The sequence below is a fragment of the Sturnira hondurensis genome, unplaced genomic scaffold (genome assembly GCF_014824575.4).
Source record: "Sturnira hondurensis isolate 20B ecotype Veracruz unplaced genomic scaffold, ASM1482457v3 Scaffold0015596, whole genome shotgun sequence".
NCBI lineage: Eukaryota > Metazoa > Chordata > Mammalia > Chiroptera > Phyllostomidae > Sturnira > Sturnira hondurensis.
This window is the reverse complement of record NW_028088227.1, coordinates 11,820,756-11,835,612: the sequence shown is the minus strand read 5'-3', so window position 1 is coordinate 11,835,612 and position 14,857 is coordinate 11,820,756. Positions and strand designations below refer to the sequence as shown.

At 54.8% G+C, this 14,857-nt stretch overlaps 1 protein-coding gene across 4 annotated transcripts; it reads left to right on the top strand.

Moving 5' to 3' along the window:
• Positions 1 to 3,052: 3,052 nt before the first annotated feature.
• Positions 3,053 to 14,721, top strand: MICAL1 (microtubule associated monooxygenase, calponin and LIM domain containing 1). 4 transcript variants are annotated; one of them, XM_037065019.1, is made up of 25 exons: positions 3,053 to 3,774; positions 5,308 to 5,616; positions 5,723 to 5,930; positions 6,169 to 6,273; positions 6,621 to 6,725; positions 6,838 to 6,993; positions 7,523 to 7,623; positions 8,363 to 8,620; positions 8,867 to 8,982; positions 9,183 to 9,309; positions 9,446 to 9,524; positions 10,036 to 10,183; positions 10,644 to 10,834; positions 11,015 to 11,103; positions 11,196 to 11,237; positions 11,463 to 11,543; positions 11,650 to 11,806; positions 12,106 to 12,182; positions 12,467 to 12,758; positions 12,870 to 12,970; positions 13,294 to 13,407; positions 13,536 to 13,629; positions 13,816 to 13,915; positions 14,012 to 14,085; positions 14,459 to 14,721. In XM_037065019.1, the coding sequence occupies exons 1-25, from the start codon at positions 3,556 to 3,558 to the stop codon at positions 14,605 to 14,607; spliced, it is 3,492 nt and encodes a 1,163-aa protein (XP_036920914.1). In that variant the 5' UTR covers positions 3,053 to 3,555; the 3' UTR covers positions 14,608 to 14,721. The 4 variants fall into 4 exon arrangements, with proteins under 4 accessions (XP_036920914.1, XP_036920913.1, XP_036920916.1 ...); XM_037065018.1 differs by having other exon boundaries at positions 5,305 to 5,616; XM_037065021.1 differs by lacking the exon at positions 3,053 to 3,774 and adding an exon at positions 3,861 to 3,955 and having other exon boundaries at positions 5,305 to 5,616.
• Positions 14,722 to 14,857: the final 136 nt, after the last annotated feature.

The following is a 14,857-nucleotide window of genomic DNA, read 5'->3' as shown; positions in this document are numbered from 1 at the left end:
ATCTGGGAGCCTATGTGCAATCATCCTGCTTTGACTGCGGGGAGGGACTTGAATAAAAAGCCGTACAAAGGGGGATAAGGTTGCCGGGAGAGGGCAAGGATGAGGCCCTCAAATTTGTTGTGATTCATTCATGTTATAGCCAAGAAAGCTGGGAGTCACTATTGGATAGAACCCTTCTCACCACCCCTACCCCGACCCCATCACCAATTACATCAGTTTTCTCTCAAATTCTATTTTTGAATCGTCCACCTCCCCCATCCCCACTGCTGCACCATGTGCTCTTGCTTGGACTCCATCAAGGCCTGACTGACCCTTTCCACCCTCCCCCAGCCCCTTTCTCCACTGGGAGTGGTGATTTGGGCTCACCATTGTGCCCTTAGCATCAGGCTAATGAGTGCATATTGTGTTATCACGGCAAATATGATCATGTCTCTGCTCTGTTTAAAATTCTCCTGCAGTTTCTTGTTGCACTTAATAAAAAATTCCCAATCCAGCTCCCTCTTGGGCCCCTTTCCCATGTTCCAGCCACCCTGGCTTCCTTGCTGTCTAACCACTACCACCCCTCCCCACCCTGCTCCTTCCCACACACACAATTTCCTGCCTTAGGGCTTTGAGGCAGGCATTTTCTCAACCTTGAAAGGTTTCTGCCCATATTCCCTAATTCTGTTCGTCAGAATTCGGTACAAGGGTCACTTCAGGGAAGCCCTCCCTGACCCTCTAATCTCAGCCATCCACCCTGTCATATCTATTAACAGCACTCTACACATTTGGCTCAGTTCATAACTATTTCTACATCAGGACTATGCATGTCTGGTCACCCTGCTGCCACAAACCCCAGCCCAGGACCACGATGTGTGTGACCACACTGACCTACAGGTAGGTGCAGGGTGTCTTAGACATGCCACCTGCAATGCCAGGGACCTAATTTCTAGCTTCAGGCTCAGGAAATGAGAGGTTGGGAATGAGGTAAAGGTGACCTGGAAGGGAGACACAACATGGTGTGAGTCAGAAGAAATGGATCTGTTTTAATGGTTCGGGGTTTTGGCCTGGGCCCTTATGCTGGCAGTATCATTTACAAAAACATTAGAATGGGATTCTTTTAAAATGGACTTTTAATGCATCAGCCACTTATTTGATATAATAATATGGTCAATGTTATTGTCTCAGTATTTTCAGGTCTGTATACAGCACATATAATATAGGTCATGACTCAAGATTCTGATTGAGAAATATTGGTAGATAAATAATAAATTTATTCTTTTAGTTTTAATGGAAGTAATTTTTTTTCTTTGAAGAAACTCTTTAAGTAGAACTCACTTTGGGTCTTTAATCTATACATTTCTTATAGTCACCAACATTGAATAATAGGATTTTAGAATCAAAGTGGGCTGAGGAGGTTGAGTAATTAGTTTCCATTCAGAAACCATAAGACTGAAGCATAGTGGTTGGTGGCTTTTTCAAGGTCACAGTAGGCTAGTGTGAAGCAAATCTGGAATCTGACCAGGCCTAGGTTACAGATGAACATATTCATTACTTTATGCTCCTGTGTGTGTGTCTTTAATTAGCATAAAGTGAACCACCAAGTCAGCATTTTAGTATTGATGAAGTCATTATTGTTCTGCAATCTTTTTTAAAGGCAAATGTTAGCATTTGTCACTCAGAGTCACATAATGCCGGCTGCTGTTGTTTAGCTGCAACTGCAACTCGCCAGAGTAGTCAAGAGCCAGAGCGTGCTGGGCCTTTGTGAATGGGCTGAATCCCAGCAGCTGCTGGTTTACTGTCTGCTCATGAAAGGGAAATGGGGCGATTCTAAGAGCCTGGTAACCCCACTTATAGCATTTTAGAATGCTTCTTACAGTATGTACTTAAATGTGGTGCATCTGCTGTTCGGCAAGTTCATTTGAACCTAAGGGACCAGTCACACTCAAGAGCCGGGACAGGCCCAGCTGGGAGGTTGCCCTAGTTTCCTGAGAGTGACCTGGCTGAATTCCCTGCCTTTCCTGGCAGAGCAGGCGTTCCCCCTCGCCCCTCTTCCCCAGCTGGCATTCAGCTCAAGCAGCCGGCAGTGAGTATTCAAGTCTTACTGGGTCTCGGAGGGTTTCCAGACGAAAAGTGAAAATGCAGAGAAAGGGAGAGCCACCGGGCACCCAGCTCTCCCTGGTCCCTGGGTCTCAAGGAGAGCAACCCTGCCATTGACTCCTCTGTTTTGTTGGTGTTGCTAGTGTAACAGGGCCACTTGCTCTAAAAAACAAAAAAAAAAAAACAAAAAAAAACCCAGCTTCTTATAATGCCAGCCTTTCAATGTGTCACATTGTGTCAACACTAGTGTGGTGGAGTCAGGCAGACCTGGGCCCTACCCCAGGTCTGCCACTTGCTGTGTAACTTGGTGCAGGTCACACAGAACTTCCCTCTCTCTGTTTCCTTTGCCATAAAATGGGATTGTTGTGATGACTGCGGCTGGGGGGAGTACTTACAGTCGATGCCCAGTAAATGAGAAGTGATGCTTTGTTAATATTAACTAGTTGGCCGTGACTGGTGTGGCCCAATGGATTGAGTACCAACCTTCAAACGAAAGGTCGCTGGTTCGATTCCCAGTCAGGGCAAGTGCCTGGGTTTCAGGCCAGGTCCCCAATTGGGGGCGTGTGAGAGGCAATAGATCTAAATGTCCTTCACACATTGATGTTTCTCTCCCTCTTTTTCTCCCTCCCTTCCCCTCTCTTTAAAGGTAAATAAATAAAATCTTTAAAATATGTGTATAAAAATATCACCTAGTTAACTATTAACTAGTTAAAATATTAACCTTGGACAAGTGCCTTTACATTCACACAGTTTCCTTATCTGGAATATGAGGAAGCTGAGCCCAAAGTTCTCTCATGCTCCTTTCCCCGCTGACCGTTCAGTAGGTCCTCAGTCCAAGGCATTTTTGAATACTGGACAGCTCATCTCTCCCACACACCCCTCCCATTCGCCCCCGTCTCAGTAGTGATCTATCACCACCACCACTCCCTCCCCCGCAACACACACCCAAGACTCCGTCTGCCCCTCACTTCTCATGCCGCTGTGGAAGCTATAGATTGCGGAGTTCTCAGGACTTAGTCCGTGCCCACTGCCCTCACGCCCGGTCCAAGGTCAGACTCGTCGCAGGGGACTGGGGCCTGGAGCTTGAATCCCACGTGGGGCGCCAGGGCGGTGGTAAGAGATGAATACAGCGCAGACTTTCCGGCGCCACCTACGGACCCGCCAGCTCCGGGAAACTTCGTGTTCAGCGCTCTGAGACGGCCCACGCAGCTGGTGCTGCGCAGGGGTGCGTGGCCTCACCCTCCCGGGAAGGGTTAGCTTTGCGGGCGCAGGCTCCGGCAAGGGGCCCGGTGCTGTGCGTGCGCTGCCGGGCACTCGGCGTCCCAGTTCCCGGGATCCTCGGCCCCCGCCAGGCCGGGCCCTGGATCTCCGCCCCCAAGCCAAACTCCGCATCCAAGGTGCCACGCCTTCAGGCACCACTCAGCAGGCCAGGGCGGGTCTCTGTCTGCCTCAAGCGCCGGGTCGCGGGATAATGAGATGCTAATGAGCGCGAATAAAGTCTCTTTGCCGCGAGCTCTGCGCGCCCGACGCCAAAGCCCACACCCCCGAAGAACTAACTCCCGGCGGGGCCGGGCAGACCCCGCGCACCGCCTCGGCGCCCGGCTCTTTCCACCGCTCCTCCTCCACGCTCCTTCCTCCGCCCCCGCCCTCCCACGAGCTAGGCAGGAAGCGGCCCGTCGGCTCCGGAGCCTGGGGGTAAGTTGTTCAGCTGAGCCAGCTGTGGGTCCCTGCTCGTGGTGGGGCGGGGGAGCGTTTCTGGGGAAAAGCCACCTCAGGCGCTCAGAAACCTGAGCACCCAGGCGCTCCTGGCTTGTCCCACCCGTCACCCTGCGCCCGCGTCCAGCTCAGCCCCTCTGCAGACTTTTTGGTCCAAAGTGTGAGTACCTCCCACCGCACCCCCGCCGCCGCCAGTGGTCCAACTCCTCTCCGTCCTTCCAGACCGCTCCAGCCCTCGCATATCCTTAGTCCTGGCGTTTCCAGGCTGGGTCACCCCTCCCTCTCCCATCGCTGAGGTCTTCTTTCCACTTCCCCACCCTCGGGAGACCTCTGGCCATCCTGATGGTCCTTCAGCCCTAGTCCAGGTGATTGGCAGCAGCTTTAGTCTCCGCCTGGTCTGGCAAGCTGGTCTCAGGCTGGGACCCGTGGAGTGGCCGAGGGGGTGGGGGTTTCGGTCCCAGGGACCTCTGCCTAACTAGGCTACGCATCTTTCCTAACTCCCCCAACGACAGCCTCATCCTCCGATTCCTCTAGGTCCCAGCATGAGAAAGCCCCTCCGGCACCCCTCAACTAACGTGGGGGCCTGAGAGAGGGAGAGGGAGACAAAGGGAGGCTTTGTTTCAGGAAATTCCTGGGAGAGCGGGTCTGAGCCCACAGGGATGGGGCGGTTCTTGGATGCGGGTGGAAGAAAGCTGGGAGGGGCAAACCCGGCTGCTGTCACCCGGCTGCGGTGGGCTGCAAACCCGGCTGCGGTGGGCGCCCTGGAGGCCCCCTGGAGATGGCAAGTCTCACAGGGGAAGTGCTTTTGACCACAGTGAGTCAGAAATAGACCTAGTGCTCCCTCACCCAGTGAGTTGTAACATGCAACATCCTCCGGCTGTTTGTTGAGGTAGTTTGGGTGGTGAGAAGTGGAACTGTCACAGTCACAGTCTGTGGCCCCCCTCATCGGGAGGAAATCACCAGGGCTAAGGAGGAAGGACTTGCCCTTGGTGCAAGACACACCCCTCACCGGGTGACACCTCGTGACACTGAGGCTATCAAGGGGCAACTGACATAGGGAGGTGCAGGTTGAGATGAGGCAGTGTCTGTGCTCAGCAGCTGGGGTTGCAGGTATTTGGTTTGTCCCTGTGTGCGCCACAAGGAAAGTTCTTTCTGGCTAACCTGCCCGTTCCAAGTCTAGAAATCACCCCACACCCTGTTTTCTGCGCTGTGGGCCCTGGCGACGGTGCAGGGTTTGGAGATCCCTGGACAGGGAGACTGAGCTGGTGGCTCCCTCGCTTCTTGTGTGCCCTCTGTGCCCAGAACTGCTGATGTTTCCATTCCCAAATTGGGCAGATTTCACTCAGAAGGGATAGCAGCTGCCTCTGGAGCAGACAGGGAGTGTGAGAAAAGAGCAAGGCCAATTAGGGTTGGCCCTGAGCTCCCTGGGGGCACCAGCCTGCTTCCCCCGCCCCCCACATTCCTTTTCCCTTCCTCAAGTCTCCTCCCCTTCTCTTTGCTCCTCTCCAGCAGCCACGTGCTTCTGCCCAGCTGTTCCCGTCCCTGAAAGATCCAGGGGCTGCCATGGCCTCACCCACTTCCACCAATCCAGCACATGCCCACTTTGAGAGCTTCCTGCAGGCCCAGTTGTGTCAGAATGCGCTAAGCAGCTTCCAGGGGCTATGCCAGGCTCTAGGGCTTGAGTCTGGTGGAGGGCTGTCTCAGTACCACAAGATCAAGGCTCAGCTCAACTACTGGAGCGCCAAGGCGCTGTGGGCCAAGCTGGATAAGCGAGCAGGCCAGCCTGTCTACCAGCAGGGTCAGGCCTGCAAGAACACGAAGGTAAATACACAGTGGCTGGGATGGGGGTTGGAGAATCTGGAATGGGAGGGAGGAGTCAGAGAAGGGAGATGGGATGCCACGCCCACACTGCCTTGTGTGTTCACAGTGCCTGGTGGTGGGCGCTGGACCTTGTGGTCTTCGGGCTGCTGTGGAACTGGCACTGCTGGGGGCCCGTGTGGTACTGGTGGAAAAGCGCACCAAGTTCTCTCGCCATAATGTGCTCCACCTCTGGCCCTTCACCATCCACGACCTTCGGGCACTCGGTGCCAAGAAGTTCTGTGGGCGCTTCTGCACAGGCACCCTGGACCATATCAGTGAGTACCACCTGGTGGCCTGGAGGGGCTGGATCGAGACAGGCCAGTGGGGGGCTGCTGAGCCAGCCAAGAGGCAGAGTGGACAAGGTTCACTTCATCTAGGTGATGTAGGACGAAGGTTTTTCATCTGTAAAATGGGCAGTTGGATAGAGTGATCCCTGACTTCCAGCTCTGACCAGGCACACACTGATACCTGGGGGACCCTGGGTCTCTGTTCCTAACGTCTTCTCCCTTCCAGGCATCCGACAGCTTCAGCTGCTTTTGTTGAAAGTGACATTACTGCTAGGGGTGGAAATTCACTGGGGTGTCACTTTCACTGGCCTCCAGCCCCCTCCCCAAAAGGGTAAGTACTTCTTTACTCCCGAGAACCACCATCTGCCAAGTACATCTTGGCCTGTGGAAGAAAAACAGTGGGGTTGGGAGTCAGCAGAGACTCCCTTTCTACTAGGGTGGCCTTGTGCAAACCTCTCTGAGCCTCATTTTGAGCATCTGTAAAATGGGAGTAATATTCCCTTCCTTCCTTCCTTCCATTCCCTAGGAAGTTGTGAAGGTAAAATTTGATAAACAGTCATTGCTTTCTAAACCGTAATGCCCTTGGACACATTTATGTATTTCACTGGCTTGTCCTGGGAACATTGAGGTCCCTTCAGACTTCCACACCCTTGTGCCTCTCAACACCCTTTGTCCCAGGGAGTGGCTGGCGTGCCCAGTTCCAGCCCAGTCCCCCTGCCCAGCTGGCCAACTATGAATTTGATGTCCTCATCTCTGCTGCTGGAGGTAAATTCATCCCTGAAGGTGAGTGATCCCTTTCCTAGAAGAGTCAGCATCTTGAGCTTCTCCTGGGCCCTTCTAGGCTTTTACAGTCCTCATCCTCCTGCCCCTGCCCACCCTTCCCCACCCTCTCTAGGCTTCACAGTGCGAGAAATGCGAGGCAAACTGGCTATTGGCATCACGGCCAACTTTGTGAACATGCGCACCGTGGAAGAGACACAGGTGCCTGAGATCAGCGGTGTGGCCAGGATCTACAACCAGAGCTTCTTCCAGAGCTTGCTCAAAGCCACAGGTCAGGACCCCTCTCTGTCATAGAGGTTCCCCTCCTCCTGCCTGACTTGGGGCTGGCACTTTGCCATGAAACATGGCTGGTCTTGGAAACCTTTCACAAAATGTGTGGAACTCTGCTTTGTGCATTTTTATATGTGCTTTAATATGTAAATGACATATATTCAAAATGAAATTGGAACTTCAGGAAGATGCCCTATGTTTATTTTGACTTTGCACTGCCACGCCCCTTGGGGTGTGCACACTCTGGTTCCAGAAGCCAGGCTGTGATCTGTAAGCATGTGACCAAGTGGTGCAGGTCTCCCAGCTGCTGCCCCACCCAAGATCCTCTCTTTGCTCCACATCCTCTGGCCTCCTAGGCCTGGGACAGATGGCCTATTGTGCCATCGGAACTCCTGGGCTTCTGCATGGGGCACCCACTATAGTCTGAGAGGTCAGGCATGGCTGAAGTGTTTGCCAGAGGTGACACATAATGAGGAGGTGACACACAATGAGGAGGAGACACATGTTCTGCCCCTACCCTGCCCCCCCAGGCATTGATCTGGAAAACATTGTGTACTACAAGGACGACACACACTACTTTGTGATGACAGCCAAGAAGCAGTGCCTGCTGCGTCTGGGGGTGCTGCGTCAGGTGAGGCAGGCCCAGGCAGGCAGAGGCTGGGCAGTGGGCCCTGGGAGGGGAGGCAGGACCTGGACACAGTCTGCCCCTCCTCCACCCCTGGTGTGGAGAGAGCCTGTCCTGCCCTTGCCCCTTGCCCTTTCCTCCACCCCAACAAGCTCCCCTCTGCTGGGATTTACGTGGTAACCTGAATCACATTCTGGGCTGAATACCTTATACCCAGCCGTAGGACTACCAATGTGAGCTCCAGGGGAACAGGAGTTTTGTCTCTGTCTCTTTTGCTTGTTGATTATTCCCAGTGCCTAGAATGATGCCTGGCATGTAGTAAGCACCCAATAAGTATTTGCTGAATGAACTAGTTGAACTACCATTACATACTAGGTACTTTGTTGAGAGCTTTATATGCATTCTCACCAAATTCTCACGAGTACCTTGAGATGTTAGGTGTGTTTTCTCTAAATCAGGCTCTGAGAAGTTCAGGGACTTGTCCAGAGCAAGTGTATGACAATAGCGATGGTCCTGGGCCTCGGGGGCAGGGTGGGGCCTGGGACCCCCAGAAGGAGGGTGAGTGCTGAGGAAGGGCCTAGAGCCTGCAAAGCAGGATGTTAAAATTTCAGGTGCAGCTCAGCCTTCAACTGCTGTGTGGTCTGGGGAAGCCCCTTCTTGGGGCCTTAGTATTTGTGTGCACCTCTTACATTCAAGGGGATAGGGCTGCCCAGTGGATGCTGGTTCTGATCTGTGGGCCTTGTAGGACTGGCCAGACACAGACCGGCTGCTGGGCAGTGCCAATGTGGTGCCCGAGGCTCTGCAGCGCTTTGCCCAGGAAGCCGCTGACTTCGCCACCCATGGCAAGCTCGGGAAGCTGCAGTTTGCTAAAGACGCCCACGGGCAGCCTGACGTCTCTGCTTTTGACTTCACAAGCATGATGCGGGCAGATAGCTCTGCTCGTGTGCAAGAGAAGCATGGCGCCTGCCTACTGCTGGGGCTTGTGGGAGACTGCCTGGTGGAGGTGAGGGATCAGGGTTCCCTGGTTGGGGGAGGCTGAGGGACTCTCTGGTACTTTGAAAAACAGGGACTCCTTTTCAGGAGGCACAAGGGTTTATGGTTGGAAGGGAGTGTGGAAAAGGTTTTCCCTGTCATGAAGAGTTAAGGGCTGCTTGATGTGGTGAGGGGCCTCCTGTTATGACCTGGGGGCATTTGGGCTTGAACACTCCAGCTGGACCCTGAGATGCTTCCTATCCTTCTGACCCTGCAGCCCTTCTGGCCCCTGGGCACTGGAGTGGCCAGGGGCTTCTTGGCAGCCTTTGATGCCGCCTGGATGGTGAAGCGGTGGGCAGAAGGTGCTGAGCCCCTAGAAGTGTTGGCAGAGCGGTGAGCCCTGAGTTGGGGGGGATGGGTGAGGGCTGGCTATAGGGATGAGTGGGTGCAAAGGGTGGGGCTGCTGGGTGAAGAGATGAGGGCATGGACAAAAAAGAATAAAAGCAAGGCCTGGCGGTTCTTGAGGGGTGAGTGCTGATGGGCAGACTCTGACTCAGGTCCATGACCCCCACCTTCACAACTTCCCCCACCAGGGAGAGCCTGTACCAGCTCCTGTCACAGACATCCCCAGAAAACATGCACCGGAACATGGCCCAGTATGGGCTGGACCCAGCCACCCGCTACCCGAACCTCAACCTCCGGGCTGTGTCCCCTAATCAGGTCAGACCTCCTGGCACCCCCACCAGACTTCCCAGGTTAGGCCTTCCCTCTAGCTCTACCCTAGGAAGCCCCTCCCCCATGGGTTGATGGGGTTGTGTGGTCAGCCTGCCTCAGGACCTGAAAGGGGCTGCCTTAGGTACGAGACCTGTATGACGTGATGGCCAAGGAGCCCGTGCTGAAGAATGACAAGACTGACTCAGGAAAGCCTGACACTGGTAAGCAGGTCTTCCTCCAGGGCCATCTCCAGCACATTCAGCAACCGGTGAGACTTCTGGAGCAGCTGCCACTTGGGGTGCCGGCACACTGCTGGGTGGTAGGGGAGTTTGGGGCATCCTGGAGAGTGGAGGGCCAGCGGAGCACTCAGCAGCAGCTCTTTGCCGCGTGGGCAAGTACTGCAGCATTTCAGCAACCGCCACTCCCACAGCAGCTGGATGGCAGCCATGCTGTTCCGTGCTCGGCTGCTCTTCCTGACCCTCCAGCCTCGCAGACTCCAAACCCACCTTTCCTCTGAGGCTGTGGCTGTGATTCCACCTCACTTGATTCATTCCCTCACTTTATTCCAGAAAGGGATTTATTTTTTAGTGAGAAAACTGGGATAGGTATACCACTCACAGTGTTAGGTCGGTGCCCCAGTCGGGGTGGGGCCCCACCTCCACCTACCACCCAGACCCCGCTGAGCTCTCTGTGAGCCCGGGGACTGGGGCACAGCACAGCTTTTCTTCCCAGAGTCAGTGGGCACACAGGAGGAACTGCTACGCTGGTGCCAAGAGCAGACTGCTGGGTACCCTGGTGTCCACGTCACCAACCTTTCTTCCTCCTGGACCAACGGGCTGGCTCTGTGTGCCCTGGTGAACCGGCTGCAGCCTGGACTACTGTGAGTTGTGAATTAGGTTTAGGGTCCCTGGCAGACCACATGTCCCTTTCAGGCCCCTGCCCCTCCCTCTACTTTGGGCAGTATGGAACTGTGAGGGGATCACTGCAGGAGTTAGCACACCCAGTTGAGTCCCAATGCCACCACTTTTGCCCAAGTCACTTCACCTCCCTAGGGACAGTATTCCTGTCTTACTTTGCCTGGATGCCCACTTGCCCAGGAATGTTGTAAGAATCCAATGCATTCAGTAGAGACAGCTTTGTGAGCAGTAGAGATCCCCAAAGCCAGAAAGTTGTCATTGGGTAGTGGTGGTGATGGTGTAGCACAGAATAACCCTTCCTGCCTTCTCCTGCATTTGCGCCCCACCCCAGCCACCCCTCCCACAGTGCTCTCTGCCCACCCTCTCTCCCTTAGATGGGATCAGGTTCTGCTCTCCCATTGGCTTCTCTCTGATACCCCGTAGGGAACCCTCCGAGCTGCAGGGGATGGGGGCTCTGGAAGCAACCAGCTGGGCGCTGAAGATGGCAGAGCATGAGCTGGGCATCACCCCCGTGTTGTCCGCACAGGCAGTGGTGGCAGGAAGTGACCCACTGGGCCTCATTGCCTACCTCAGCCACTTTCATGGTGCCTTTAAGGGCATGCCCCACAACCCAGGTAACCTGGAGACTGGGGCAGTGGTGGGGTAAGGTGCATGTGTGCACGCATGAGAGGAGAGGGTGCCCTCTGAGGAACAGCCTGGGAGAGGTGTCCTTTTGGGCTGGAGTATAGCCGTCTATTCCGGGGGTACAGCATGGGTCCTCCATCTGCCTCAACACACTCCAACTCTCCCTGTAGGCCCTGCCAGCCAAGGCTCTCCAGCGACCCCCAGTGCTGTACTATTCCTTGGCAAACTGCAGAGGACCCTGCAACGGACACGGGCCCAGGTAGAGTCCAGGCAGGGTTGGGGCTGGGTAGTGGGTTCCTAGTGAAGGCCTCTGGGCTCAAAGCCCCATGCTGAGTGTAGGACTTATTACAGGAAAATGGGGAGGATGCAGGTGGCAAGAAGCTACGCCTGGAGGTAAATACAGGAAAAGGCCAGATAACCCCCTGCCTCATGTTCTGGTCTCTTCCCTGGAACACTTTCCCAGGTCTTACCCCCACAAGGTCCAGTCCTTTGACCCCCTCATCCAATGTCCCTTCCTAGTCTCACTCCCCCTCCCTTCCAGCCCTTTCTATTTATCTGCCCTTGTCTACTCTCCAGCTGCCCCACTTTACCCTCCAGCCTGAGCACTTACCTCCTTAGGTAGAGGCTGAGACCCCACATAAGGAGCCACTAGTCCCAGAGTCCGGTGTTCCCCTGACACCCCCGTCATACCACCAGGAGGTGAGAAGGGGGGCCCTGCCTACAGGTAGAGGCCTGAGGTCGGGGAGGAGTTTCAGGGGTCGGGAAGGACTGTCTGGCTGACCCTGTGGCACGGGGATCGGTACAGGCTGGTAGCGAGGACCTGTGTGCACTTTGTGGGCAACACCTCTACATCCTGGAACGCGTGTGTGCCGATGGCCATTTCTACCACCGGAGCTGCTTCTGCTGCCGTATCTGTGAGGCCACATTGTGGCCAGGTGGCTACGGAAAGCATCCAGAAGATGGTGAGTAAGCCCAGGAGGCCTCAAGAGGAACTCTGGGCATGGCCAGTAGTGTCTGAAAAAATTGGAAGGTGGAAGGGACTGGGGTGCTGGGCAGGAGGTGGAAACAGGCTGATGGCATCTTCCTCTGAGCTCATTCATACCCCCGTCTCCCCCAGAGCCCCAAATGGGGTTCTAAGGAACCAGGAGACTAACAGGAACTCGCCTGCAAGTCCTGCTGCCCCCACCCTCCCAGAGAAGCTGTCTCGGGGCACTGTGTTGCCTTTATCTGACATCTCTCCCCCCCTCTCCACCATTCCCAGGACATTTCTACTGCCTCCAGCACCTGCCCCAGCCAGACCACAAAGACGATGGCAAGGAGAGAGGCCCTGAGAATCAGGTTAAAGCTGTGAAAGTGTGTTGGGGGTGGGAACAAGGAAAGGGGTCTCCAAGCCCAGCAGACTTTGCTGGGGGTAACGGAATGCTCTCGACTATTATGTAAGTTCCATTCCTGTAAGGCAGGAATTTCTGTTGTTTTGCTTATTTCCGTAGTCCAAGTGGCTAGAACACTGTCTGACACTGTCCAGAAAATGAATGAATTCCAGGGCCCACATTTGTCTAAAGGGACAGCCTCAAGCTCACACTGGGCAGGTCACTGACCAAATCACATGGTGGCTTTTCTAGGACCCCACACCAGGTGAGATGAACATGCCATCCAGCCCCTCGACTCCCACAGCCTCCCTGAAGGGGGCTAGTCCCACCCCAGTCCCCAAGCCTCCCCGTCAGCTGATCCGCCTGTCCAGCCAAGAACATCAGCAGTTGTCCTCCCTTAACCTGACCCCTGACTCGGAAATGGAGCCTCCACCCAAGCCCCCCCGTAGCTGCTCTGCCTTGGCCCGTAGCTGCTCTGCCTTGGCCCGCCAGGCACTCGAGGCCAGCTTTGTGGGATGGGGAGTGCCGACCCAGAGGTCTCAAGGTAACTGCTCTGCCCAGATGTGCTGAGCCAGGTGGGTGGTACTGGGATTCCTGAAGGGGAATGGGAAGGGAGGTTGTGGAGATCCCAGGCCATGTCTACCTCTCTGCTCAGTTCTTATGGCCATGGAGAAAGAAGAAGAGGAAGGAAGTTCCTCCTCCAGTGAAGAGGAAGAGGAAGAGGAAGATGTGGCTTTGGACTCAGACATGGAACAGGTGAGTGGAAGGGACCTGGCCATCTATTCTGCCCAAGCCAGCATGCATCCACCAAATATATCCCACCCCCACCACAGGGGAAGCCTACAGCTGGCTCGCTTCTCTGAGCTCTGTTCTTGGAAGGCCTTCTCCCCCAGTCTGACTCATTCATTCATTCATTCATTAAGTCTGACTTATTCTTACCTCCAAGCCTCCATCTATTCTACCAGAACACACCCCACTTCCAGCCCAGGTTCTTTTTGGCCTCTTCCAAACAAAGCTTCCCCAATCCCTATCCACCGAGAGGCCAGGCCCTGACCCTGACTGGTCTGACCCTGCCACAGGCTCTGCTGACCTTGGCCAAGAAATCAGGTACCATGGACAAGTACCCAACATGGAGGCGGACACTGCTGCGCCGCGCCAAGGAGGAGGAGATGAAGAGATTCTGCAAAGCCCAGGTGAGGTTCAGGGGTTGCCAAAAGTTCCGACGGAGTCAGAGTTGTGAGACTGGGGATTGGAGCACCTCCAGTGCTCCATTCTTGAACAATCCAAAAAACTCCTGGGCCTCTTGTCTTGGACTCCTCAGGCCATCCAGCGGCGACTAAACGAGATTGAGGTTGCTCTGAGGGAGCTGGAGGCTGAGGGCATGAAGCTGGAGCTGGCCTTGAGGAACCAGAGCAGTGAGTGAGGACGGGGAGGGATAAGCGAGGATAGCTCTTCACCTCCTGACAGTGCAGTCAGCCTGCAGCAACCCCTCAAACCTGCAGGCTCTGGCCCCAAGCAGGGTCCATTCCTCATGCTCAGGATTCCTGAGGTTGGAGGTTGGAGGCCTCCTGACCATGCAACGCCCCCCTCTTCCTTATCAGGTTCTCCGGAACAACAAAAGGCACTATGGCTGGAACAACTACTACACCTTGTTCAGAAGAAAAACAGCTTAGTGGCTGAGGAGGCTGAGCTCATGATCACGTAAGGGACACAGGGAGGTGACAGTGGCTTGTGAGCCAGGCCCCAGTCATGTCCTTGAGCACCATGAACAACTGTGCTTTTCTATGCCCTCCACAGGGTACAGGAACTGAGCCTGGAGGAGAAACAGCTGCAGCTGGACCAGGAGCTACGCAGCTACATGAACCAAAACGGTACGCAGGATGTGGAGAGAGGCAGACATCATGGGGCTGTGTGAGCCTCATGATCTTGGGTACTGACCAAGCAACATGGTCCTCTAGTCAGGTTCCTCTGGGGAATTCAGCAGGGAGCCAGAGGAAGGGGCTCCAAGCCCCTCTTCTGCCTGCAGTTCAGTCAGACCTCTATATAGGTTTCATGCACGATTTCCTTTCTAAATGGTGCTGCTGTGGAACACTGCTAGAAAACCACTGGTGTTGACAAACCTAATTTTATGGGTTAGGAAACAAAAGTCAGGTAATAGAAATCAAGAAATCACCTAGGCCATGATTAAGGTGTGCCTCTCCTGCCTCCCTGCCCAGCTCCATGAGCATTATCCTCTCCCTTCAGAAATCCAAAAGACGGTTGCTGATCAGCAGGCTGAAGACCGGATCCTGAGGGAGCTGGTGAATGTGGTGAACCAGCGAGATGCCCTCATCCGCTTCCAAGAGGAACGCAGGCTCAGTGAGCTGGCATCAGGGCCAGGGGCTAGAAGATAGTAAGCTGCCTGCCTTCTTCCCTGCAAGACCACCTCACCCAGGACAGTGCTACCCTGCTCATCTGGGCTGTCTGGGAGAGGGCCTCAGTGTTTGTAATAAAAATGTTTCTGCCACGCGCAAGGCATAGGCTGCCTGAAGATAGGAGGAGGTGGGGCGTGTGTACAGAGGGTAAGAGAGATGTGGGAACCTGAAGGTCTACACTGTGACAATCACTGTGATCACTGGCCCGATCGCTGCCTCTCCAAGGAAA

Coding starts and splice junctions, on each gene's coding strand:
- MICAL1 (XM_037065018.1), top strand. CDS start 3,556: ATGCTAATGAGCGCGAATAAAGTCTCTTTGCCGCGAGCTCTGCGCGCC. Junction 11,807..12,105: donor CGGAAAGCATCCAGAAGATG/GTGAGTAAGCCC, acceptor CACCATTCCCAG/GACATTTCTACTGCCTCCAG. Junction 13,630..13,815: donor GGCCTTGAGGAACCAGAGCA/GTGAGTGAGGAC, acceptor CTTCCTTATCAG/GTTCTCCGGAACAACAAAAG.